The following is a 21,623-nucleotide window of genomic DNA, read 5'->3' on the forward strand; positions in this document are numbered from 1 at the left end:
TGCTCTCTTCACTAATACCAGCACCTCCTTTTTTCTGTTTCCCTCTCAGTCTCATAAAATAAGAGCAAAATCTCTGTGGTCACCCTAGCTGCATGCACAGCCCCAGCCAGGCTATCCCTCCAGGCCTGTGGGGTATCCTTGTCCTTCAGGTAGTCACGCCTCCAAAGGTCAGGGTCTCAGCCGAATGACAAGGTGTGCTGGATAGAGGGAGACCATTTCCCCTGTGAAGAAGTGCCCCTGGATCTAGAATGAGCAAACGAACTCGAATTTCAAAGGAGAAAATACATAGATCCATTCTTCCTTTTCTATGGCCAGAACCAGGGAGTCAGAGAGGCACCAGAAGTAGCAATGGGGCCACTCCTGAGAGCCCTTGGCCACTGTGAATGGAGAGGGGAGTGTTTACTGATAAAAGCCAGTCGGGGCCGGAGTTTGAGACTGTGGAACTGGGGCGGATGCTAGGGTCTGCATACATGTGGATTGAGAGACCCTTTCCATTTCATGCCCAGACAACCTGGAAGTCCCCACTTCCTGGGGCCACTCAGAGTCTCCCGAAGCCTGTGAGCCATAGAATCTCAAAGATTAGAGATAGCTGGTCCCGGCCACTGCTGGAAGGCGGGCTGTGCCAGGGTGTGTGGGCAGGGGCAACTGGCAAGAGCGTATTCAGAAGAAAATTGTGGATCGCCTGGAACCTTCTGTAGAAGTGGGGGGAGAATAGGAAAAAAAAAATGTATTCCTCAGGAAAGGGGCGGGCAGAGCCTTGGAGGCAGGGAGGAGGCCCACATCCTGGTTGGGGAGGCTGGTGGGTAGTTGTTTCTTTTAACCTCACCCCAGGGGATAAAAGGCAGCAGTAGGGAAGAATGGGAATGAGCGATTCTTTGATGAATAGCAGGCGGCAGATTCCACTTCTCTAGCTGGGGCTGCTGCACCCTCCACTGACCCTTCCATCGGCCACAGGGGGCTGGCCTTCTGCTTAAGGAAAAGGAGAAAAATGTCAGTTATTATGTTTGGGAACACAATCTTATCTTTCATTTTATTTTACAGCAATTTCCCCAAAGATCAACCATAGTGTCTGATTGAACCATATTGACAAAATTTTTAGCCACAATAAAGAAAATGCTTTAAACTCAAAGCAGATTCCACTCAGAATCTCCAAACGCTTTATTTTTATCGTATTGCATTTTATTTTATTTTTTGCCAGGAGAAAATCCAAGTTCTAAGACAGTGCTGGAAGTAACACGATAAAACCATTGTAGTATCAGTGACATCTGTTCTTTTCTTTAAAAGAATGTTCTAGACTTAATGCTGCATTATTAACTGCTTCTTGTCAGAAGCAAGCTTAATCTTAGTTTTTACACACCATCATTAATTTTAGAGATGACAGCGATTTGTCATTTTTGTAGAGAAGACAAAATAAGAGCCACTCACTTGACCAATATTATCATCTATTGAAAAAGGCTGTACTTCAAACTGTGCTTCAGAAATGAAATGATATCTTGGCTGCGGTTCTGAACGAAGATATTACTCCTGGTATCTTTATCCATGGGGTTATTGGCAGAGACAGTTATCCTGAGTATAAAATTTGACAGGTTTTCAGTCAGGTTAAAATTATCTGTCATGTTACGAACTTTTTCTGTACTTAGCAGTCCGGGGGGATTCTTGATTTGAGATTGACACAAGGTTGTCATGACTCCCAGCTGCATGGAACACAGAAATAAAGGGCAGGTTTGCAGAAGGGCTGTGCCATTTTCACACAACCTCTTACGTACCCAATTCTTAACCATCAAAATCATTAGATTTTCTTGAGCTTTGTTCTTTTTCTCATTCTTGGAAAGGATCGCAGAGTGGGATTAAGATTGGGGTTCCCATGGACGGCTCAGGTCACGATCTCAGGGTCATGGGATCAAGCCCCACACCATGCTCCAGACTAAGCACAGAGTCCACTTGAGGTTCTTCACCACCCCCCGTTCTTCCCCCGCTCATGCGTATGTGTGCTCTCTCTCTCTAGCTCAAGTAAATAAATAAATATATAAAATCTTTAAAAAGATTGAGGTGCCCATGTGTTAATACTTACGGTGGGAAACTGGCATAAATGGGGATTGTCCCAAGCAAAGCAGGATGAATGTCACCCTAGTTAAGCTTGGGGCAGCCTTGATTTCTCACGGGTAGTACCCGTGGGAATCACTGGTTTTATGCTAGCCCCAAATCCATGGTATCCTCTTCCGTTACATGATCAGAATCCTGGCCTGGAGATGCATCACACTTCACCAGCCCGCTAGCCTCTTCGTGGACTGGGCTGTGTTTGCACCCCTAGAACTTAAAGCTTGCCAAATGCAGGAAACCATCAGGCTCCTTTGCAACAAGGAGGAATCCTGACTACAAATCATGGATGAAAACCAGAGAGCCCACTCTGATCTACTTGTTTGCCATCTGGACCTGCTGCCTATTTGTGACCCGGTAAATATTTTAAATACAGTGTTTTAATAGTGTGTCAAAAGTAAGAAGTCATTAACCTCATCTTCTCATTAATGTCACACCAGATTGATTCCAGTGCTCAATGAACAGATGACCTTACTGTCTCAACTTCTTTATTTATTTATTTATTTTTTTTAAAGATTTTTTATTTATTTATTTGACAGACAGAGATCACAAGTAGGCAGAGAGGCAGACAGATAGAGAGAGAGGAGGAAGCAGGCTCCCTGCAGAGCACAGAGCCTGATGTGGGGCTCGATCCCAGGACACCTGAGCCGAAGGCAGAGGCTTTAACCCACTGAGCCACCCAGGTGCCCCTCAACTTCTTTATTTAAATGAGTGTGTGGCCACTGCTTACCTGCCACTAGTTAGAAACATGAGTGGGTTGATAATATCTGGTTTGCCAGCAGAAGAGTTAGAGGTCAACCCCAGCCTTGGAATCTACATAAAATATGTAGCGCAGTCATTAGTCATTAGCAGCAGGTTAGCAAAATTCTGGAACAGCAGGAAAGAGAAATATTCTCTTTTCAGTAGCTGTTAAAGGAGTCATTTCACTCTTATCCAAAAAAAAAAAAAAAAAATCATGGTCCAGATCTTCACATTTGAATATTAGGGGAGGGGTGTTTCTGTATTTTTCCCCCAAATGTTTACTTTGTTAAAAGGTTATTCAGTTACAGAGCAGGTACCCAAGGCAGCTCGTGATGCAAATTTAGGTACCTTCAGCATCCGCGCGAATCAGTTGGTAGCCACATGGGATTACAGTTGGATCAGTCTGTTAGGGTTCTGCACTGTTAACTGCACCACCGTACTTTTCTGTTTCCTTCACTGCTCTTTCCCCAGGGTCTGGAACAGTACACCCCTCGAAGTAGGCACTGGGTAGTAGTTTGTTGAATCAGTGAATAATCTGCTGTCTACATACATCCATGCACATGCTCCCTGAATAGGTAGTCAAGGTCTTGCTCCTCTCTGCACTGAGCCGCGTCACCTGTGTCCGCAGTGGTTGCAGGTTGCCCTCCATCAGCTCCAGGGTTTTCTATGGGTGGGTTACCCATGGAACCCAACCGTTTGGAGTTTCCCTCACTGGCCAAGTGGCTCAGGGAGTGAGGGAGTCCCACTCAGCAACCTCGAGCCTACTGACTGGGGCTATTGTTAGGGCCCAGGTGTGGCGGAAGGGAATGGGAGTTTCAGAGGCTGGCGGGGCCTCTTTCAAGTGGCCCGGCCTTTTGTTGGAGGCACCTGACACCACAGCACTCTCTCTAGCTCCTGTGATGGGGGCATGCCACCTACCAGCAATAAAGACCTGGGAAGCTCAAGGGTCCCTTTTCATAATCAAGCTGCCTGTCCCGCAGCTTAGGAGAGAATAGTGAAATCACGTGGGACAATAAGTTTTTCAAATACTATTTTTAATGACATAATTTCTCTGACTTTGCAAATTAGCATTTGATTTCATTCAAAACAAAAATAACCATCATTGACTTGAAACAACAAAATGTTACATGGGGTGCCTGGAGGAAATTGAGATCTTTTTTTAAAAAATATAATTTATCATCTTTGGTAATAATTTATTTTGCAAAGTGCTCAAAACTGTGTGGATATTTATTACAGGTTTTTCAGCTGGCGTTTAAATAATATTTAAAGTCTCCGGGTCTTAAACGTACAATTCTAGATACACTGGATGTTTGTTTCCCCTGGCATTTAAAAAAAAAAAATTTACTCATGTTTATGTTCTTTGTGCTGCCACTTAAGTCTTGAGACCCTCTGTTTTTCAAAGACCTTTTTATTGAGCACTGATTTTTGCTGGTTGGTCCCTACTGGAGGGACACTACCATGTAAGAGACACCCACAGACAAAATCACAGCACTGGGAAGGAAGGCGGTGATAGGAGCCCTGTGTTGACAGGAAGTGCAAAGAGGGGTTGGGAGGTCATGGTGAAGGTCATCTGGTGCACACAGTCCCACTACTGAGGAGCCCTCAAGCAGCCTGTCAATAGCGCTGTGGTCGTCTAGCTGTAGTTGAGGCATATCTCAAAGTCAGTTTCCCAGGATCCATTCTAATAGTTACCAGAATTTCCCCCTATGTTTCTAATGTTATGGTATCAGTCATGTGTGAATTTTGGTGTTGAGAATCCTCAGTTTTGACTTACTGGATGATGATTATTTTAGAAAACTTGACCACCCTTTGTGGACTCGTGTTTACAATGTTCAAGATCCACACTCTGCCCTCGGTGCTTTGTGTCTGTCTATAGCATGCACCGTCCTTCCTCCAGTGCTGTGAATGCCTGTATGTTCTGTATGTCTGCTGGTAATATTTTTGCATTAGAATGTAAGCTGTTTAGGACAGGAGCTGTGTTTTGCGTACTTGGATGGTTCCAGCTCTAGAAGAGAGCTGGATGCTGGTGAGCCATTCTGCATGTCTGTCTGGCAGCTGGCCTGCCACCACACTGAGCAAATGGCTGAAGCCGTATGCTGCTCTGTCCTCATGGGTAGGGGTAGATATGAGAGGAAGGGGGGAGTCAGGCAGCCCAGGGCCACCGGTCTGAGCAGCAGGAGGGTGTTGTTGCTGTCGGCCAAGATGGGGAAAGGAGCACGTTGAGGCATGGCAGGCCAAGAGTGGGTGTTCAGGACAGCTGTTTTGCCCAGTTTACCTGTGAAGAAATTGAGGCTAACGGACATGAATTCCCCCAAGTGGCCAGCTAGGATTTTGAACTGCCTTTCTGATTGTACAGCTGGGCTGGTTCCTCTTTGTGGAACACATCGTGGTTCTCTCCCTGCCCTCAGTGTTTCCATCTTATGCCATGTGATGTAGGCCATTCAGAGGACCAGGGGCTGCTTCATGGAAATGGGCAGGGGAGGAGCTGAAGTGCAAATTGGCCAGCGGTCAGTATGCAGGCTTCAAGGACTTGGTTAGCTGGATGACCTCACACTCTGCTGGCGAGACAGGCACAGAGCTTCCAAAAGTATACAGAGCCCCACAAATGCTTATTTTCTTCAACCAACACCTCGAAAATTGTCCTAATGCCATAATTCTAAATATTCAAAAATATATGCAGAAGTGTTGGCATTGATCAAAATTTTGAAGTCCATCCTAGCAGAAGAAATAATTAAGCAAAGTGAGAGACATATTCTGTTCTTTCTGATGTTTTTTGTTTGTTTGTTTGTAACCTGTAATTGACCCTGGAGCAGTAGGATATGTCACAAGCAAATGACCTCTTTTTTCAGTCTGGGTGTCTGTGTATCAGGTTTTCGTAAAGCTGAGGACACCAGCTCCCTATTTCTTCAAATCACATGATGTCAGCAGGTTAAGAACAGGGATGTGTCATGAAGAGGCAGCCTTATTGTGGTGTATTTCCTTGAACCAGAATGCTGTGGTTGAATGTGTTCAGGACCCTGGACAGAGGCACCCGCCTACCTAGAAAGCTAGCTATTCCTGCATCAGACAGGATGCTTTCTTGTGCAGCAGTTGGTAATTTGACTCCATGTGACTTTTAATAGAAACAACTAAATTCCTAAAATGGGAAATTTACATTATCAGAGAGGGAGCAGACATTTAATTAACTTCTCTAATTGAGTTTTCTTCTCAGACATGCTCAGTCCTTCCCCAGCCTGCCCAGCCAGTGGAGCCTCCCATGTGAACCAGGATCTCTTTGTCAGTTACTACTTATAAGCACCAAACTTGAGAAATGGTTGTGGCTGATTATGTAAAAATAGAGAAGGCTGGAAAGAAACAGACATCTCTTGAAATGATTTCATTTCTACTTAACAGCCTTTCTCCGGGCATCTTTGCATTTTTCTGAGTATGCTGGATTAATTCAGCTAAAAATCAACTAGAGAACAATTTGATTTTTGATCCTCAAGTGTAAAATACTGACTTGCATTCCCTAATATGTTCCTTCCCAACATGTTCCCACATTGACTTCCTCAGGCTGTCAGCCTCACTGGACCACAACACATTCTACCTTTCATCCCCTGAGACCAGATCATGGTTTTCAATGCAAGCTGGCCATCTAGCTTGAGGGAAAACTAGAGAGACCTGAGAGGAACAAGGCCGTTCTGGCTGCAGTCATATGCTGTGCTTTGCAGGAGGTGGGGGAGACTGGGACAGCTCCCTCAGAGAAAGATGGAACATTCCGGGGTCTGCCATTCACCCAAAGCATACAGCCAGGTACTGGCACATGACTGGAGGACCAGACCGTCAGTCCCATGGATCCCCAGGTCCCTTCCTGACCCTCACTCTGATACCTTCCCTGCATCTTGCTAGACTATGATGTTGACTTGATCTTCCTTGTTTGATTGCTTCGTAGCATTTAACACAATGACCATCCCCCCCTTTTTCTCTCTCTCTCTTTTTTCTTTTCAACAGCTTCATTGAGATAAAACTCACATAGCAATACGCTTCATTCACTCAAAGTGAATTCGGGAGTTTTAGTGGATTCACAGGGATGTGCAACCATCACCACAGTCCTCTTTAGAACATTTCCATCACCTCAAAAAAAAAAAAAAAAAAAAAATCCTGCACCCTGATTACTGATCAGCATTTGTGCCACTATTTTTAAGGCTGTCACAGATGTGTTTCAGTAAGGGCTTCACATAAATGAAGATCAATTCCAATACTTTAGTTTTATTTACAGAGACATCTTGGTGCGACTGAATGTGGCCCGGGTAGGAGATGGTTCTCCCCTACATTTTCTCTCCATTCTGGCCCCTCCTATTGTATTCCTTTCCTCCCCACTTTGTAACTCAGTCTAACACTGTGGTGTCTCTTCCTTCCCCCAACACCTGTCATCTTCCTCGAACCCCCATCGTGTCCCTGCTGCCCCTTCTTCTGACACCGTGTACCTCTGTGTGAGCGCCGTGAGCGGCAAAGGGAACCGGACAATATACCAGTCTCTGAAACATCTTCAGAGATTGGGATTCAAGTAAACCTCCTCCTGTTGAAAGCTCCCGTCAAAAGGACTATGAGAAGGGGCGAGGTTTTGAACTTCACTTCACACTCACCTTTTAACAGAGGCCGGGATGTTGTGATTTCCTTGGATGGCAGAGGTGGCCTGTTCTTTATTTACCAGCCCGCACATCTCTCTGAGCTTCAGAAAGAACAGAGCCCTTCTTAAAGATCCAAATGAGCTTTATATGGTTGGCCTTGTCTCGAAGGAAATGTGTTTTAATTCACTGGCTCCTGCGTGACCTCATCTTGGGTTTTTAGAAGGTCTTAGACCTCAGCTGATGCCCCCTGCCCCCAACCCAGCATGGACAAATAGCCCTGTCTTTGATCATTTTGTATTCTTTCAATACCCCCCCCCCAAAAAAAGGATTTTTAGGAATATATGCTACTTCATACTGCCAAATGAGTAAGGTAGGGAGTATGTGAAAGGAGACAGGGAGGGCTGGTGTGCACACACCTGTCCTTCTCCTTTTTCCTGCTTCCTTTGTTTTTGTACAGATGTGTACTTCCTATGAGCATGCATTTGAAGGTTTTTGTATCTGTCTTTGACACACTGGAAATTAACAGCCAGCCAGCCCTGGGGACCATTAGCAGCTCCCCTGGTCATGTGGGCAGCTTCCAGCAGCAACTTCTTGATGTCCCCTCTCTCCAAACCAAGCCCACTAAAGAAGAGTGGTGCGAGGTCAAGCTCCCTCCAGTGCCTGGGAAGGGCCTGACCTCTGACCTGATGGGGACTGGGGATGTGTGCAGGGACAGCCAGCCCAGCCGCCGCTGCAGGAAGAGCAGTACATATGGTTGTGGGGGGCAGGGCGGGGGTCACCACCCCTTTCCAGAGTGGAGCTGAAGGAGGCCTCCCCCAGCAGACGCGTTTCCAGAGACTTGGGAGCAGCCGAGCCGTGAGAGCCACATGCATAGAGCCCCGAGTATTTGAATATCAGCCGGGATATCAAAAACCTATCTACACACCTGGCAGTGAAGGCTCCCGCCAAGGCAAGCTCCCTGCAACAGTTCATCAGAAATGGCCCAGCTAATGATCGGCTGGGCAGATAATCGGAGGAGAGTTAATTGTAAGGTTTCGATATGGCATCTTGTCAGCAGAGATAAGTTGTCACGTTTTCCACTTGAGCTGAAACTAAATGATTGTAAAATAAGTTATGAGTGTCCTTGGGCCTGTCTGCCGGAATGATAGCTAAGAATACATTCCTGGCCATCCGTCTCAAGCAGGCTGCTTGATATTTATGCGAGCAGAATGTTATTTTATTCCCCTCTGGTCATGCTTGTCAGCTCTCCGAGTGAAAAGTGAGGCGCGTCTTTGACTCATACTTCACGTACCGGAGCCTGGAGAGACTGCAGATTGTTATCATTATTGCTCATATTATATATTTTTTGGGGTGTGCGTTGAACATTGATGCCCGATTGGGAAGAACTAATGGCTGACACTGAGCGCACGGGACGGCAGCGGACCAGCCCATGCCGGCTCGGCGTCGCACACTCAGGGGACTCCAAGTCCCTCCGTCAAAGTCGGGTTCGATGTGGAGTAATGAGGCGCTTGCTTTTTTAATTTGGCATGCCTTTCTTCTCTTCGCGCCCGCCCTCCCGTACTTAGCTCTGCCGATGGTCGCCGGCTATCCCAGCGCCCAGTAATTGATAAAAAATAAAATGCATTATTTGTATTCAGTCAGGAGGAGCGGATTGCGTCCCGTGGGCTGCGGCTGGAGCTCATTTACTGCGTCTGGGGCTGGGCTTTCCGGGCCTCTTCACTTTGAGGGATACCTTGTCAGGCAAGAGGAGTCGTCGGAAATGGAAAAGCACAGCATGGAAGCCTAGTACATTTTGATTGCTCATATTTTAAACCAGGGGAATTTAAACAACTCCTCTGAAAAGGGGGTTCTCAAGATCTGGAAGCCAGGGGCATTAATACAGCAGCTCAGGACCCAACTAACTCCAAATGTAGCTCTCTCTGCCCCACCCACCCCAGCCTCCAGAATAGCCCTGCTGGCCAGAGTCGTGTCTCCTGCCACAGCCCCCCTGACCGGCCCCCAACCAAGGGTCCTGAGGCTCCCTCGAGAGCTGGGTTCCCCTGTGCCATAGCAGGCCCTTCCCACAGCCAGACCGCCCAGTCCCTGTACATACAGCCCCCTTGCCCCGCCATGCACTCCTGAGCTCTCCCTGCTCCCACTGACCATGGCCTGGAGCATCTGGTTTTTCCAGATACTTGTGTTCCTGTCCCACTCCATCCCCCGCCTCAGCCCCTCCACTGTAGACTTCCAGCCTCTAGGTGGCCACAGTGCTGCTGCCTGTGGAAGTAAATTGCTGAGGGGAGGTGTGGGGCAGGGGGGCAGAGGTGTGGGGGCACAGACACACAGACATGGGACCAGGAGGAGACAAGAAAGATGGGCTCCACCTTCACCTACAGAGTGGCCTTGAGAGTCACCGCCCCAGCTCATCACCTCCAAACCCGGGCAAGGATGGTCCTCTCTGTGGGACCTGGGCCCACTACCTGGTGCACTAGCAATCAGGCAGCAGGTGGGAAGTACTCATGGATTCCAAAGTGTTTTGTGCCCATCGGTTACTTTATTCATTTTCCTTCTTGTCTGAAATAGAATTTATGGGGCTTACAAATGCTGATCCTGCTTTTCTGTTTTCATTATGACAACCCTGTGTCATCTTAAAAGCTTATCTCCTTCCCTCCCTCCAGTGGCCAGGGCTCCTGTGTTCTGTTTGTCCCTAGCCCCACCCCGCCCCAGGGCCTTCTAACTCAGTGGTACTTTGTCTCCCTGTCACCCTCACACAGTCATTCTCTGAGTCCTCATGGCCCAACCAGTTGTCCCAAGTTACATTTCTGTTTCTCAAGGGGACCTACAGGGCCAGCCGGTTGGCCTGCTCCACCGAGGAAGTTGGGCATACAGATGGCGCCTCACCTTACTTCCGTCTGCGTGCAGGGTCACTTGTGTGAGCATACAGTGATCTGCGTGCAGCTGGCGTGCCCACTGCACGCATGAGCCCCCCCTTCCCTCTCTGTTCTGATAACATGGCCCCAGAAAAAGAGTTCTTCATGAAGACATTGAGCAAGAAATTAGATAGGCATTCCTTCGCTCATAGAAATCGGCTCTGTGATGCAGGGATTTTGCCCTTTTCTTTTTTTTTTTTCTTTTTTTTTTTTAAGATTTTATTTATTTACTTGACAGAGATCACGAATAGGCAGAGAGACAGGCAGAGAGCGAGGGGGAAGTGGGCTCCCCGCTGAGCAGGGAGCCCGATGCGGAGCTCGATCCCAAGACCCCGGGATCATGACCCGAGCCAAAGACAGAGGCTTAACCCACTGAGCCACCAAGGCGCCCCTTTTGCCCTTTTCTTGGTGCTGAACCTCAGATGCCTGGCCAGAGTTGGCTCATGTAGCACTCCATGCCCATGCAGTGTACGTGGCGTATTTAAGGCTTCCTTACTCTCAGTGTGCGTAGACTCATTCACAGAGTTAGAAGCTCACCTTGAAACAGGTCCTGGATGGCTGGAGACTTGCGTGCCCATATTTTACCAGGAAGTCACCAAGTGCTTCTCTGTTACGCAGCAGAAAGCACCATCCACCTACGTGAGTGCCCCTCAAAGGGACCTCAACTCCTTATAAAACTTAATGCCTCAAATATGCACGCAACTCCCATTTTCATCCCAAATATGTGCCAGGCTGCATCCTGGTGAAGAGGCCGAAGCAAGTCTCTGCCTCTGTAAGGTTCACATCTTGCCAGGAAGGCGTTCGTCGCCAGGGACACAAACAACTGGGTGACGGAGCGTTCCACGTAGGGAACACCACCTGCCACGTGAGGCAGTGGGACTGGATGCCAGGCAGCCGTGGACAGCAGCTCCCTGGGGGCCTCTCCTTTGGGTTCTAAAACCCACACCTTCCTAGTTTCCCTGTGATCTGACGGGCGTCCAGTCCACTCCGGCTTGTCCACAAAGGTGGGGGCTGTGAGCCGTGTAGGGTGCTGCCAAGACCCACGCAAGCCCATCTGATGGGGCTGTGATAGCGCTGGTGGCCACCGTGAAGGCAGGGCAGCGGCTGGTGGGGCAAGCTTGATGGGAGTGGGGTCAGCCTTGACCAGACACAAGCAGCAAAGAGGGGAGAGGCTCAGGGGGCTCTGCTTTAAAGAGGATCAGAAATCAGGTGGTGGCTGGGCAAGGGCACGGGGTCACGGAGGTTTTTGTTAGAAGCAGAAGGCAGTGCAGTGATACAGCACGTTTGATGCAGGACAGAATGGGTATGAAAAGCTGGGGCAAAGTCACTCCAGGAGCAAAATGGGATGGGAGCCAGCTCCCAGAGCGAGGAGGCCCCGGGTCTATGAGAACCAGGGACAGGAAGGAGGATGCTCTCTTCTGATTGCTGCTTTTTTGGTTTGGTTGGGTTTTTTTGTTTGTTTGTTTTGTTTTGTTTCTGTCTTCAGCAAAATGAAAGGTGATATCTTTATGGGGGATGGAGTGAGTGAGGTGTGGGGCATTTGGGGAGAATGGAGGGGGTGTGATACAGCCTATTGGAGAGCGGGAAGCAGCTTTACTCCGGGAATGTAATAGATGGAAGGGTAGGCCAGTGGTCCAACCCCAATGGGAATGAGGGTGTCCCTCCAGCAGGGCCTGAGCGCAGGCGCCAAGCAGGTGGGGGGTGGAAGTTAGCAGTCAAGTTGGATGAGTGATCAGGAAGGGTAGAGGGTGAAGAGGGCTGCTGGATTAACCCTCAGAGTGTGGGTCCTGGTGTAAGTGACCTGGGAGACAAAAAAATGAGACCCAGTGAAGCTGGCTTCCTGTGGTGGCCCTGAGTCAGGACCATGAGGGCCAGAGGGAAGGAGGGAGCTTAGCGAGGCAGAGGCCTAAGAGGCCAGGATGCTGAAGTGAGCGCCTAGGAGGAGCTGGACGTTGTCACTCCTGAGTGAGGGTGGGGTGAGCTGCTGCTAAAACAGGGAGCGAAGAAGGAGCAGATGCCAGGGGTCAGTGGGTGTGAGCAGGCTTGGCGGGATGGGGGGATTGCTTCACGGGATGGGGCTGGAGGGGGAGTGGTCTGCAAGCAGTGCCTAGTGAGGAAGGACACCTGCCCCCACCTGTGTGCTTCCTGGGAGTGGGACGCCAATGCCATCACCTGGGTGGGGTGGGGGGCAACTCAAAGCAGGTAAAGCAAGTGTTCCAAGAGGTTCATTGTCGTGAGGGGGTTCACACGGACAGACCAGGAGACTGAGCCGGTGACGAGGAACAGAGCAATTCAGATCCCGTGGGTCTCTCCCTGTCGCCATTTTAGACCAGTCGGTTTTTAATGGTGGGAGCTGTCCTGTGTGTCCTGGGACATTTTTTAGCATCTCTGGCTTCTACCTGCTCTATGCCCATACACCTCCACCTTGTCTCAGTCTGATAACCAGAAACATCTGTGGACATGACCAGGTGTCCCTGGGCAGGGGTTTCCAGTTGGGAGCCAGTGGCGCAGTGGAATGCCGGAGCCACAGGTGGAAGGATGTGCTGGTGTGGAAGGTGCCCATGGAAAAGAAGGCTGGAGAGACTGCTCAGGGTCCCGCGGGGGAAGGCAGGTGTCACTGCTGCCCCAGGATGCCCCTCAGCCACTTCCTTCAGGTGAATCAGAGATTTCTCCCTGAATTACAAATATTCCAGGATGCCCAGAAAATTTGGGAATGAAATCACCAAGTCCCTGTTAGTGACTTTAGGAACAGTTTTCTGCACCTGGAATGGAGGGAGATTCTTGGACACCAACACATGTCATTTTGTTCCCCAGGAGGGCGAATTATGACTAGTATTTCAGGGAGTTGAAGTAACCTTCCAAGTGGATCCTAAATTAGGCTGTTGGAGAATTGCTTTGTGTGTGTGTAGACTAAACAGGGTAGCTCATTAAGGAAAGAAAACATGAAGTAGATTTCCCTTTATTATTCAAAAATTGTCAAAAATGTGTGTCAGTGGGGCAGCCGTGTAGGCCTTCAGGGAGGTGTTTGACGAGAGCATTCAGCACTTTCTTCTTGGGCGAGTCCGAGGATCTGTGAGCGGGACACGCACGACATGATGTCCCCCGGTCTTGTCGCACCGGTGCTCACCAGCGCTTCCAGCTCAGTATTGCTGCGTCTGCAAGCTGGGGCTTTGTTTGGACTCCTCCCAGGTTAATGTCTTCCCTGGTGACATGTAGGTGGAGGTACCAGGTTGTGTGCTCAGCACGAGTGGGCAAGGCAGTGAAGGATCTGCCTTCAGATCCTTCCAGGTGAAGGATCAACAAGGTGCAGGGGGATGTGCCAGCCACGTGATGCACCAGGACTCCTTGGCCGTTGCATTCAAGGCCGTGTACTGTTACAGGGCAAACAGAGGGAAAGCGTCGCAGAAGGGACTAGAGGGCGCAGACATAGAGCCACCCCATGTGGTGGCAGCTGTTACTTGACCACATGTGAGTCAAGTGTATGTTCTTAACATCTTGCAAAGAAACATGGGTGTGTGCTTTTAGAAAGAAGTACCAGGTGATGGGAGGGACCTGGGGAAGCTTGCTGGGAATGGTGCCGACACTCCATGCTCAGCATCAAACGGGGGAAAGGGCATCTACAGCTGCTCTGGGGGACAGGCATGCTGGTTAGAGCCAGACAACTGGCAGACCTCCGAGTGCAGGTATGAGAAGCATTCATCTGGGAGAGAGCATTACAGCTGTGGAGTGACCAAAGAATTAGGATGCACAGTTGGGAATGAAAGTGGTGCGTTGAATTGAGTGGTTGCCCAAGGGGCAGAGTGAAGAAGCAAAAGGCCAGCCCTGCCATCGCAGAGGCCAGTCGTCCTTGCCCGTTCTCCTCATCTGCCTCCGTGGTGAGGCTTCAGCTCCTCAAGGGTAGGGATGGGGGAACGGTCATTGGGACATTGGGACAGTTCCATTGCCTGTCAATGTGCCTGACACAGGGTAGGTCCCAAAGAGTCAAGAGAATCAAAAATTGGCAGGTCTCTGCTATGGGGAGAGAGACTCATGCTGTTTTTCACTAATAATAAACCCATGCTGCAGTTGTACGTGACATTGAGGGTGGAAGTGAGCTAATTGGGACTCCCTCTCCCCTGTGTGTGTGCTCAGAGGCCAAGCCACCCCCAGGACACCTTCGTATGCGTCCACAGACATCTTGATTTCTCTCCTAATGGATCAGGGTAATTATGGGACGAGAAAAATAAACTAGTAAAAAGCATGGACTTCTCACTTTGCTTTTCCAGAACCCCAGCCATGCAAAGTGGAGGATTTTAAATTCATAGCCTACAGTGATCCAGAAATAAAGTCTTTTTTTTTTTTCTTTTAAATGGGAGGTGGTACATTAGAGGAAACAGCCCCATGAACTTTTAATACTGCATGCTTTGGGGCCTCCAGTCCAGTGAGCTCACCTAACATAGTACTTGTGGGACCTGGTAGGATAGTGGAGGAACACTGCTTTCGTATTTCTGCGAAGCTGGCTTTATAAGTGTTAACTTTTGCATTCTTTTGCCTTTTCTGGTCCCATGGCAGACACAGGGCTGGGCGACTCCGTGTGCTCCAGCCCAAGTATCTCCAGCACCACCAGCCCCAAGCTCGACCCGCCCCCCTCCCCTCACGCGAACAGAAAGAAGCACCGAAGGAAGAAAAGTACCAGCAACTTCAAAGCTGACGGGCTCTCCAGCACTGCTGAAGGTAAGGTTTCCCGGGGAGCTCAGGGTGAGAGTCTGCATTCCTGGAAATTAGTTTTTATTTCTAAAACTGGGGGGAGGTCCCATACCCTTTGGACCGCATATGCATAGCGATGCTGGTCACCACACGTGCATTCTGTGTGCCAGGCTGCCCCAGAAGGGCCCCTGGAGCTGCCTTGTCACTGACTGAGTCTCGAGATCATTCCACCAGATGAACTCTCTTCCCCTCTGGCAGGCATCATCTGGTAGACGGTAAACCTGTTTTCCCTGTCACCCGCCTAGTTAGGTTCTGGGTCTGGCCCAGCCTCTGCACCCTGTACTCCAACTGGGAGGGGCGCCATATTATTTTATTCTAACAAAGACAGTTCCCTTTCCTACTCCAGAAGTGTTTTCTAGTATTGGCTGGTCTTAATTCTTATAAGACGGCTACTCCAATCCTGGCTTTCAGCAACACATTATGATAAATGCTTCTTCTATGAGTATCTGTCCGTTCTTTTTGTTTTGTGGGCTCTATTAATATTCCAGTTGTCACAGTTTGTCATGGTTTGTCTTGGTTTTCCTTTTACTTGTTGAGCCCTTAGTTTTTATTCTCAGTGATGGCCAGATGTGCTCTTTCTGAAGTCACTCCTTCAGATGGATTTACTTTTTTTTATTTCACAGATGCAAAGTAGAGATGCGCATGTGTACACACACACACATACACCCCACGTTATGAGAGTGAAAGTAATGCAGTTGTAGTCAATAAGCTGAAGAAATATGTCAAAGGAAGATAAAAATTTCGTAGCGTCATTGTTTAACATGAATTATTGTCTGTGACACCATCAATAGTAAGAGTCTGTTTTCGACACGCATTCCACACAGGCGTCGGAAATACTTTTTAACTTTATATGCTTTCTCTTCCTCTGTTTCTGCTATGCTTTTCCCGAATCCTCTACTTGATTGTTCAGAACTACAATTTGCAGTGTTGGAAAAGTGCCTTCTTCCCTCCTAGTATCCAGCCATGAGCCTGGAAGCCCACAATGCATACATTAGCAAGGAAGGAATGGAGTTGATGGTGTGTGCAGGGGGTTTGTTGTTCACGTGATTCTGTGAGTTGAGTTGTGGCATGTTTCACGCATATGAGAACTCGGAGTTCAGAGTTTCCAGTGGCTTGCCAGGGTTCTCATGGTGGCAAGCAGGGAAGAGTCTGAGAGCACTTCTTCACATTTCTTACCCTGTTGCCTCCCATAGGCTGCCTGTTAACAAGTTTAGCCAGTAAAAACTGATTTTCTCCCATTATGATAAATAAGGATGATTCTATTATATCAGGAGTGGTGAAAAATAATGATTATGGATCACAGCACCCACCTAGACATTTCTGACCTTCCCAGTTGGAAGGAATGAGCTACGGATGCCCAGCGTTGCTGAGACTTTCAAACACCGCTTTAACAGAGAGCATCCGGCTGTAGAGGTGCGCTGGTGGCCATGCCCTACCCGAACGGAAGGTTGGGGGTAAAACCAGGAAGAAGCCTGGAGCCTCATCAGTCTGGGTGACATTCACCCCATGTATCCCAGGGGAGAGGAAGGTTTGCTGTAGGAAAAGGCCTCCTATCCATGTCACAGATAACCATCTTACTGGGTATGTCGTGTTTCTGTTGGACAACTTTTTTCAGAAACACCACTTGGTAGAAACTGATGATCAGGTCCACCTGTAAGTACATTACACCATTACACATATTTTACACTTTCTGCTTATATCCTACCCACCTCCTGACGGAGTGACAACTGTGTCAGTAAGATACGGACTTCAGGTAAATCAGTGGTTGCGTGTTTAATAGGACCGCGGCTTCAAACCAGCATCCCGGTCAGCCAGGCATGAATCAAGAGAGGTTTGAGATGTGTCCGTGAGTTTGGGGGACACCTGAGAAGCTCTCAGCCCATTTCCTGAGTTACTTGGATCGTATCCTATGCTGAGCAATAGTGTATAATAAGGCTGAGACAGATCCTCAACGTAAAAACAACCTTGGACCCTTTCATTAAAGGGCCTAACTGCTGCGGTGTGATGCAGACAGAAAGACGGACTCCCCGGCACCATAGAAACACCCAGATTAGAAATCGCCACAGTATCTCAAGCATGGATGATGAGTAATGGTTGACGTGTATTCAGAAATTCAACACCAGTGATCAGAAGGGAAGCTGCCCCTCACTTCCTAGTTCACAGATTATTGTGTCTATAATACCAACGTCATGACATCTTTCCAGTAGGAAATAAGGCAACAGATTCTCTATAAAAAGAAAAAAAGAAAAGGTATCATTTTTCCTAGGAAAGGTTACATACAAGATGGTAAATGAGTCATTTTTGTGAGAGGCACTATATTTCATTATTTCTAAAGTACACTTTTTTTTTTTCATGTTTTAACATCTCTGAAGTCATAAGGCAACCTACAATTGAGAATTGAGGTCATTTTAGATTTAATAATACAAAATATTTTGTAATAGTCTTAACAGCTATTAGCTCCTTTAAGTAAAGAGCGTAAACTGTCTAAACATCTGTTCTTGAAATTAAAGCTAGTTGTATATGTTTTATTTTTAGAGGATATTGTTCAATTTTAATTATAAGAAAATACTTGTTTCTCTTTCCTGTTTTATATGTTCATCAACCTGTTCTATGACTGGTTGTTTCCACTGTATTCTTTGTTGACTGACCTCATAGTGAAAAGTTGAAATTGTAGATATCAAACGTTCTCTACAAGGTGTTTGAAAAGTAGTTGAGTTATATCGTTTTTTGACATAACCTGCTGGAACAAATGACTAGATTCAAACGTCTTCAGAGTATAAGACAAATAAAATTCCATTGAAAGCTACTTTAGTCAGGGTCCTGGGAGAAAACAGCACCCTCAAGCTGGGTCCTTGAGGGGAGTTTACCATGGGACTGTCTGTAGAGGTGTGGGAAGAGCTATGGGATGGTGCAGAACCCCAGGAGTGTAACAGGCAACAGAGGGGTCAATTATCAGGACCCAGACAGAGAGCTGTTTGGGCAAGGTTAGGAGCTATGACCTTCAACAGAGGGACCTATTTAGTCTGTGGTGACCCGGAGGGTAAGGGACCCAGGGGGACCGCCCTAACTTCATTCCCTTCCCTGACTCTGATTCTGCCTGACCCCTTCTTTGACTAAATCCTAGCAGAAGCCAAAGGGCACCAGCCACACGGGTCCACCTCCAAGGCAGAGATGGCAAGAAGGTAGAGATGAAGCAGCAGAAGCAGGGCGGTGCTCATGCCTTTGACCGTGTCTCTGAGAAATCCCTGGAGAAGTCTGTGCCTCTGACCCTTGACTAAGTGCACTGGGCCAGAAGCCCCGCAAGATGGCAGAGGTGTGTGCTAGCCACCATTGTTTTCTGGGAGCCTGGCCCGAACCCAGCTGAGGGGCATGGTCAGAGCTTCCTGAGTGTACCTCCGAACCATTCCTCAGCCAGGTGCTCCACACAGGAGCCCTAGACGCTCAGCCAAGCACCAAGATTCTGGTGCCAGGTATTTCTTACCTTGGTGCCATGTTTGTCCAGAAAGTACAAGCTAACAGTATGCAAAAGCCAGAAACACTGTCCACATGGGGGCTCTTGGTGCACCTGACAGAAATAAGGGCATCCCAACCAACGAGTTTCTCGCTGGACCAGCATTCATAGTCATTGTCCTAGTTCTCTGACGCTGCAGAGTGGTGATAAACTCTACACCCAACGGAAGAATGCGCTATGACCTAACTTAAGCTGAATAGTCATCTGCTTATATGTATAACGTAAAATGAATGGAGTGAATCTAGTAAATTATAGAAGCAGAGACTGTGATCTTTATACGTATAACATAAAAGAATTCCTTAACTTTATAAACATTTTGAGTTCTGACGTCATAACTTGACCAGGTGTGTGCATTTATGTGTGAGCGCTGGAGGTGTTTGGATGATCAAGCCAGTCACTGGACTTATCTAGAACTATTAGTATCACAGAGTCAAAAACTAGGGGCGCCTGGGTGGCTCAGTTGGTTAAGCAGCCAACTCTTGATTGCAGCTCAGCCCTGAGTTGGGCTCTACGATTAGTGGGGAGTCTGCTTCAGAATTCTCTCTCTCTCTCTGTCTAAAATAAAGAAAGAACCTGTAGGGGGTAAAAAAAAAAAAGAGTCAGAAATTTAAAATAATCTAACCCCGTCCTTGTGCTATACAGGAGGTATGAGGTACAAGCTGGGGCTGTGAGCTCTGACTTTGTGAGAGTGACCTCATGTATCGTTGAAAGCAGAGTGCCCCAACAAGGTAATGGATGCCTCGTTGCTCCCAGGGCTCAGATCTGAGGCTGCTAACTTTGGGCAAGAGTAGACACTTTCTCACTGAGTTAAACTTTGAGAAGAACAAGCCTCGTAGAAGCCAACATCTTCTAGCCGTACCATAAAAAAGGTACAGGTGGTCATTACGTTTTTAAAAAAAAGCATATCCCATTTCTACTTGTACTCCTACTTAATAGACCCTTGAGAACATTGGATATTAAAATATTGGTGATCTTGATTTTAAATTGGATTTGATTTGTTCAGGATGAATTACATTTAGGAAAATGTCATATGTTCAGATCTGGGCTCTGTACTCTATGAAGATGATAGACCAGTGAAGATCAATTCAGATGGGGGCAAGAAGCACAGGCATGGGAACTGAAGCCCATGACGTGGAGGGAATCTTTGAAGTACCTAGAAGAGCTGTAGGGAAGGACAGGAGGAGCCTGGGGGCATGTGAACTGGCCTGTCCTGGGTGGCCCAGGTGGGTTTCTTTGGGACCAATGAGTGGACGCTTCAAGGAGATGGGTTTTGGCTTAGATATTAGAAGGCAAACTTTGTAAGAGGCAGGGCACCTTGCCCCCTGTGATGGCCACAGCACTGGCTGGATGGTAGTTGGGCTCTGGAAGGGTGCTGACACTCAGGGCCCTGGATTTGTTTCCAGAACCGAGTTGAAGGGCGTGTGCTTGGAAACCCCTGGGCAGTGGGAACAATGCAGGTCTTTCAGGACTTGCTGTGTTTTGGCATTGTCTCTGAATTGCCATACTCTCTGGGCATCTTCTTACTCAGGGTCCAGTAGTGAGCTTACCGCTGCAGAAATGAAACAAAGAGCCCTGCATTGCTCTGTGGTCCTAACTCTGGTGGTTCTCGTTAGTTCGACAACATTCATGCAAGTTTGCATTGAGTGTTAATTTCCCTGTTTCCCCAGTGAAAAGGTGGAAGTAGAGAGAGGTTAAGTGGCTTTCTTGTCCAGGGTCAGGTTGCTGGTAGGTGACAGAACTTTCTCTTGATTCTCTGCCTCAAACTCTTTCCACCAGGCAAAAAGCAAGTCTTTGAGGTATGTGGAGCGGCTTTTGAATCTAGGAGTGGGGCAGACAGAGTAGCTTCCTTGATATTTCTCAGATTCTATGTAAAGATACTGACTTTTATATGGATCATAACATCTAGAAGTTGTGTAGCAAAGATCTTTCTTTAAAAATGCAGAGCCAGTCTGGATTTACCGAGTCTTATTATAGGAGAGGGTATGCAGAAATCCTGTTGTGTTCCCCCCACCCCCTGCCACCTTGGGTTCACAGTGCTTTGTTCCAAAGGTCTCAGAAGGAAATTTGTTTTATCCTTCTCATTCTGATCCCTTGGTTGTTCACTCTGGGTCTTTATAGAACCATCGAATGGTTGATCCTGGATGGATATTGAAATATTATCTTGTGGAGGAAAGTCACCAACGGCCTCTCTCCATTAGGATAAGAGAAAAAGAAAAGAATTGCCCAACCCAGCTGCACTCAGTAAGCAATCAGAGGCAAGGGCTCAGCCTGTTTCCAAATTCCATTAAGTCCAAGTTGCAGAGGTCAGCCTGGATGGAGCTTTCCTCCCCTCTCACCCCGAAGAACCTGACATGGCACATCATTTTATCGTCTCAAGTATCAAGCATCCTGCACAAAGGAAGGACCACTCATTTGGCTTTTGGGGAGACACGAGAAATTAAGACTCCGCTTCTCTCTCCCCTGAGAGGCTGTTAGAGCCTTACCTTGGAGCTGAGATATACACAAGAGACGACCTCCGTTTACACCTTAAAACACCAGCGCTGGGGACTGAATTTGGCGAAAATGGAGTTTCGTCTTCACCTTCACTTAGCTCCGACTAACACAACAGTGGTTGCTATGCCCAATCAGTTAGTGAATCTTTTACCTCAGGAAAAAAATGTTTTATACATGAGGTGAGGTTTGGGAAGGCAGTCTGGCGAGGAAATAACCATGCACATGCATCGTCCAGTCTTGTTCCTGCACTTAGGGTTACAAAAAGGTGAGACCTGGGGGCATTGAAGCTCCGTTCCTCGGTGTCCATTGGGTTGTGTTGACTGTCATGCAGTTTGGGCATCACTGGGTCATTGGGGGATTTTCCATATGAAGATTGGGCGGGAGGGGCAGTTTGTTTCATTTGTTATGGAAGTGTCATACCACCATGATGTTGTTGTCCTTCCTCTCTCCTTGGCCACAGCCGACACACCAGGTAACACGCTGTGTTGCTCATGATGACGTGAGGCCAGCATAGGG

The 21,623-nt window shown here is 47.8% G+C and overlaps 1 protein-coding gene across 11 annotated transcripts in view; it reads left to right on the plus strand.

Moving 5' to 3' along the window:
* The window catches only part of AGAP1 (ArfGAP with GTPase domain, ankyrin repeat and PH domain 1), a 520,173-nt gene that overhangs the window by 376,417 nt on the left and 122,133 nt on the right, over positions 1–21,623 (plus strand). For all 11 annotated transcript variants that reach the window (XM_047721458.1, XM_047721459.1, XM_047721460.1 and 8 more), the window contains one exon: positions 14,909–15,070. In XM_047721458.1, coding sequence (XP_047577414.1) covers positions 14,909–15,070 — 162 coding nt within the window. The remainder of the gene's footprint in view (positions 1–14,908; positions 15,071–21,623) is intronic.

Source organism: Lutra lutra, chromosome 3 (assembly GCF_902655055.1).
Source record: "Lutra lutra chromosome 3, mLutLut1.2, whole genome shotgun sequence".
Lineage (NCBI taxonomy): Eukaryota > Metazoa > Chordata > Mammalia > Carnivora > Mustelidae > Lutra > Lutra lutra.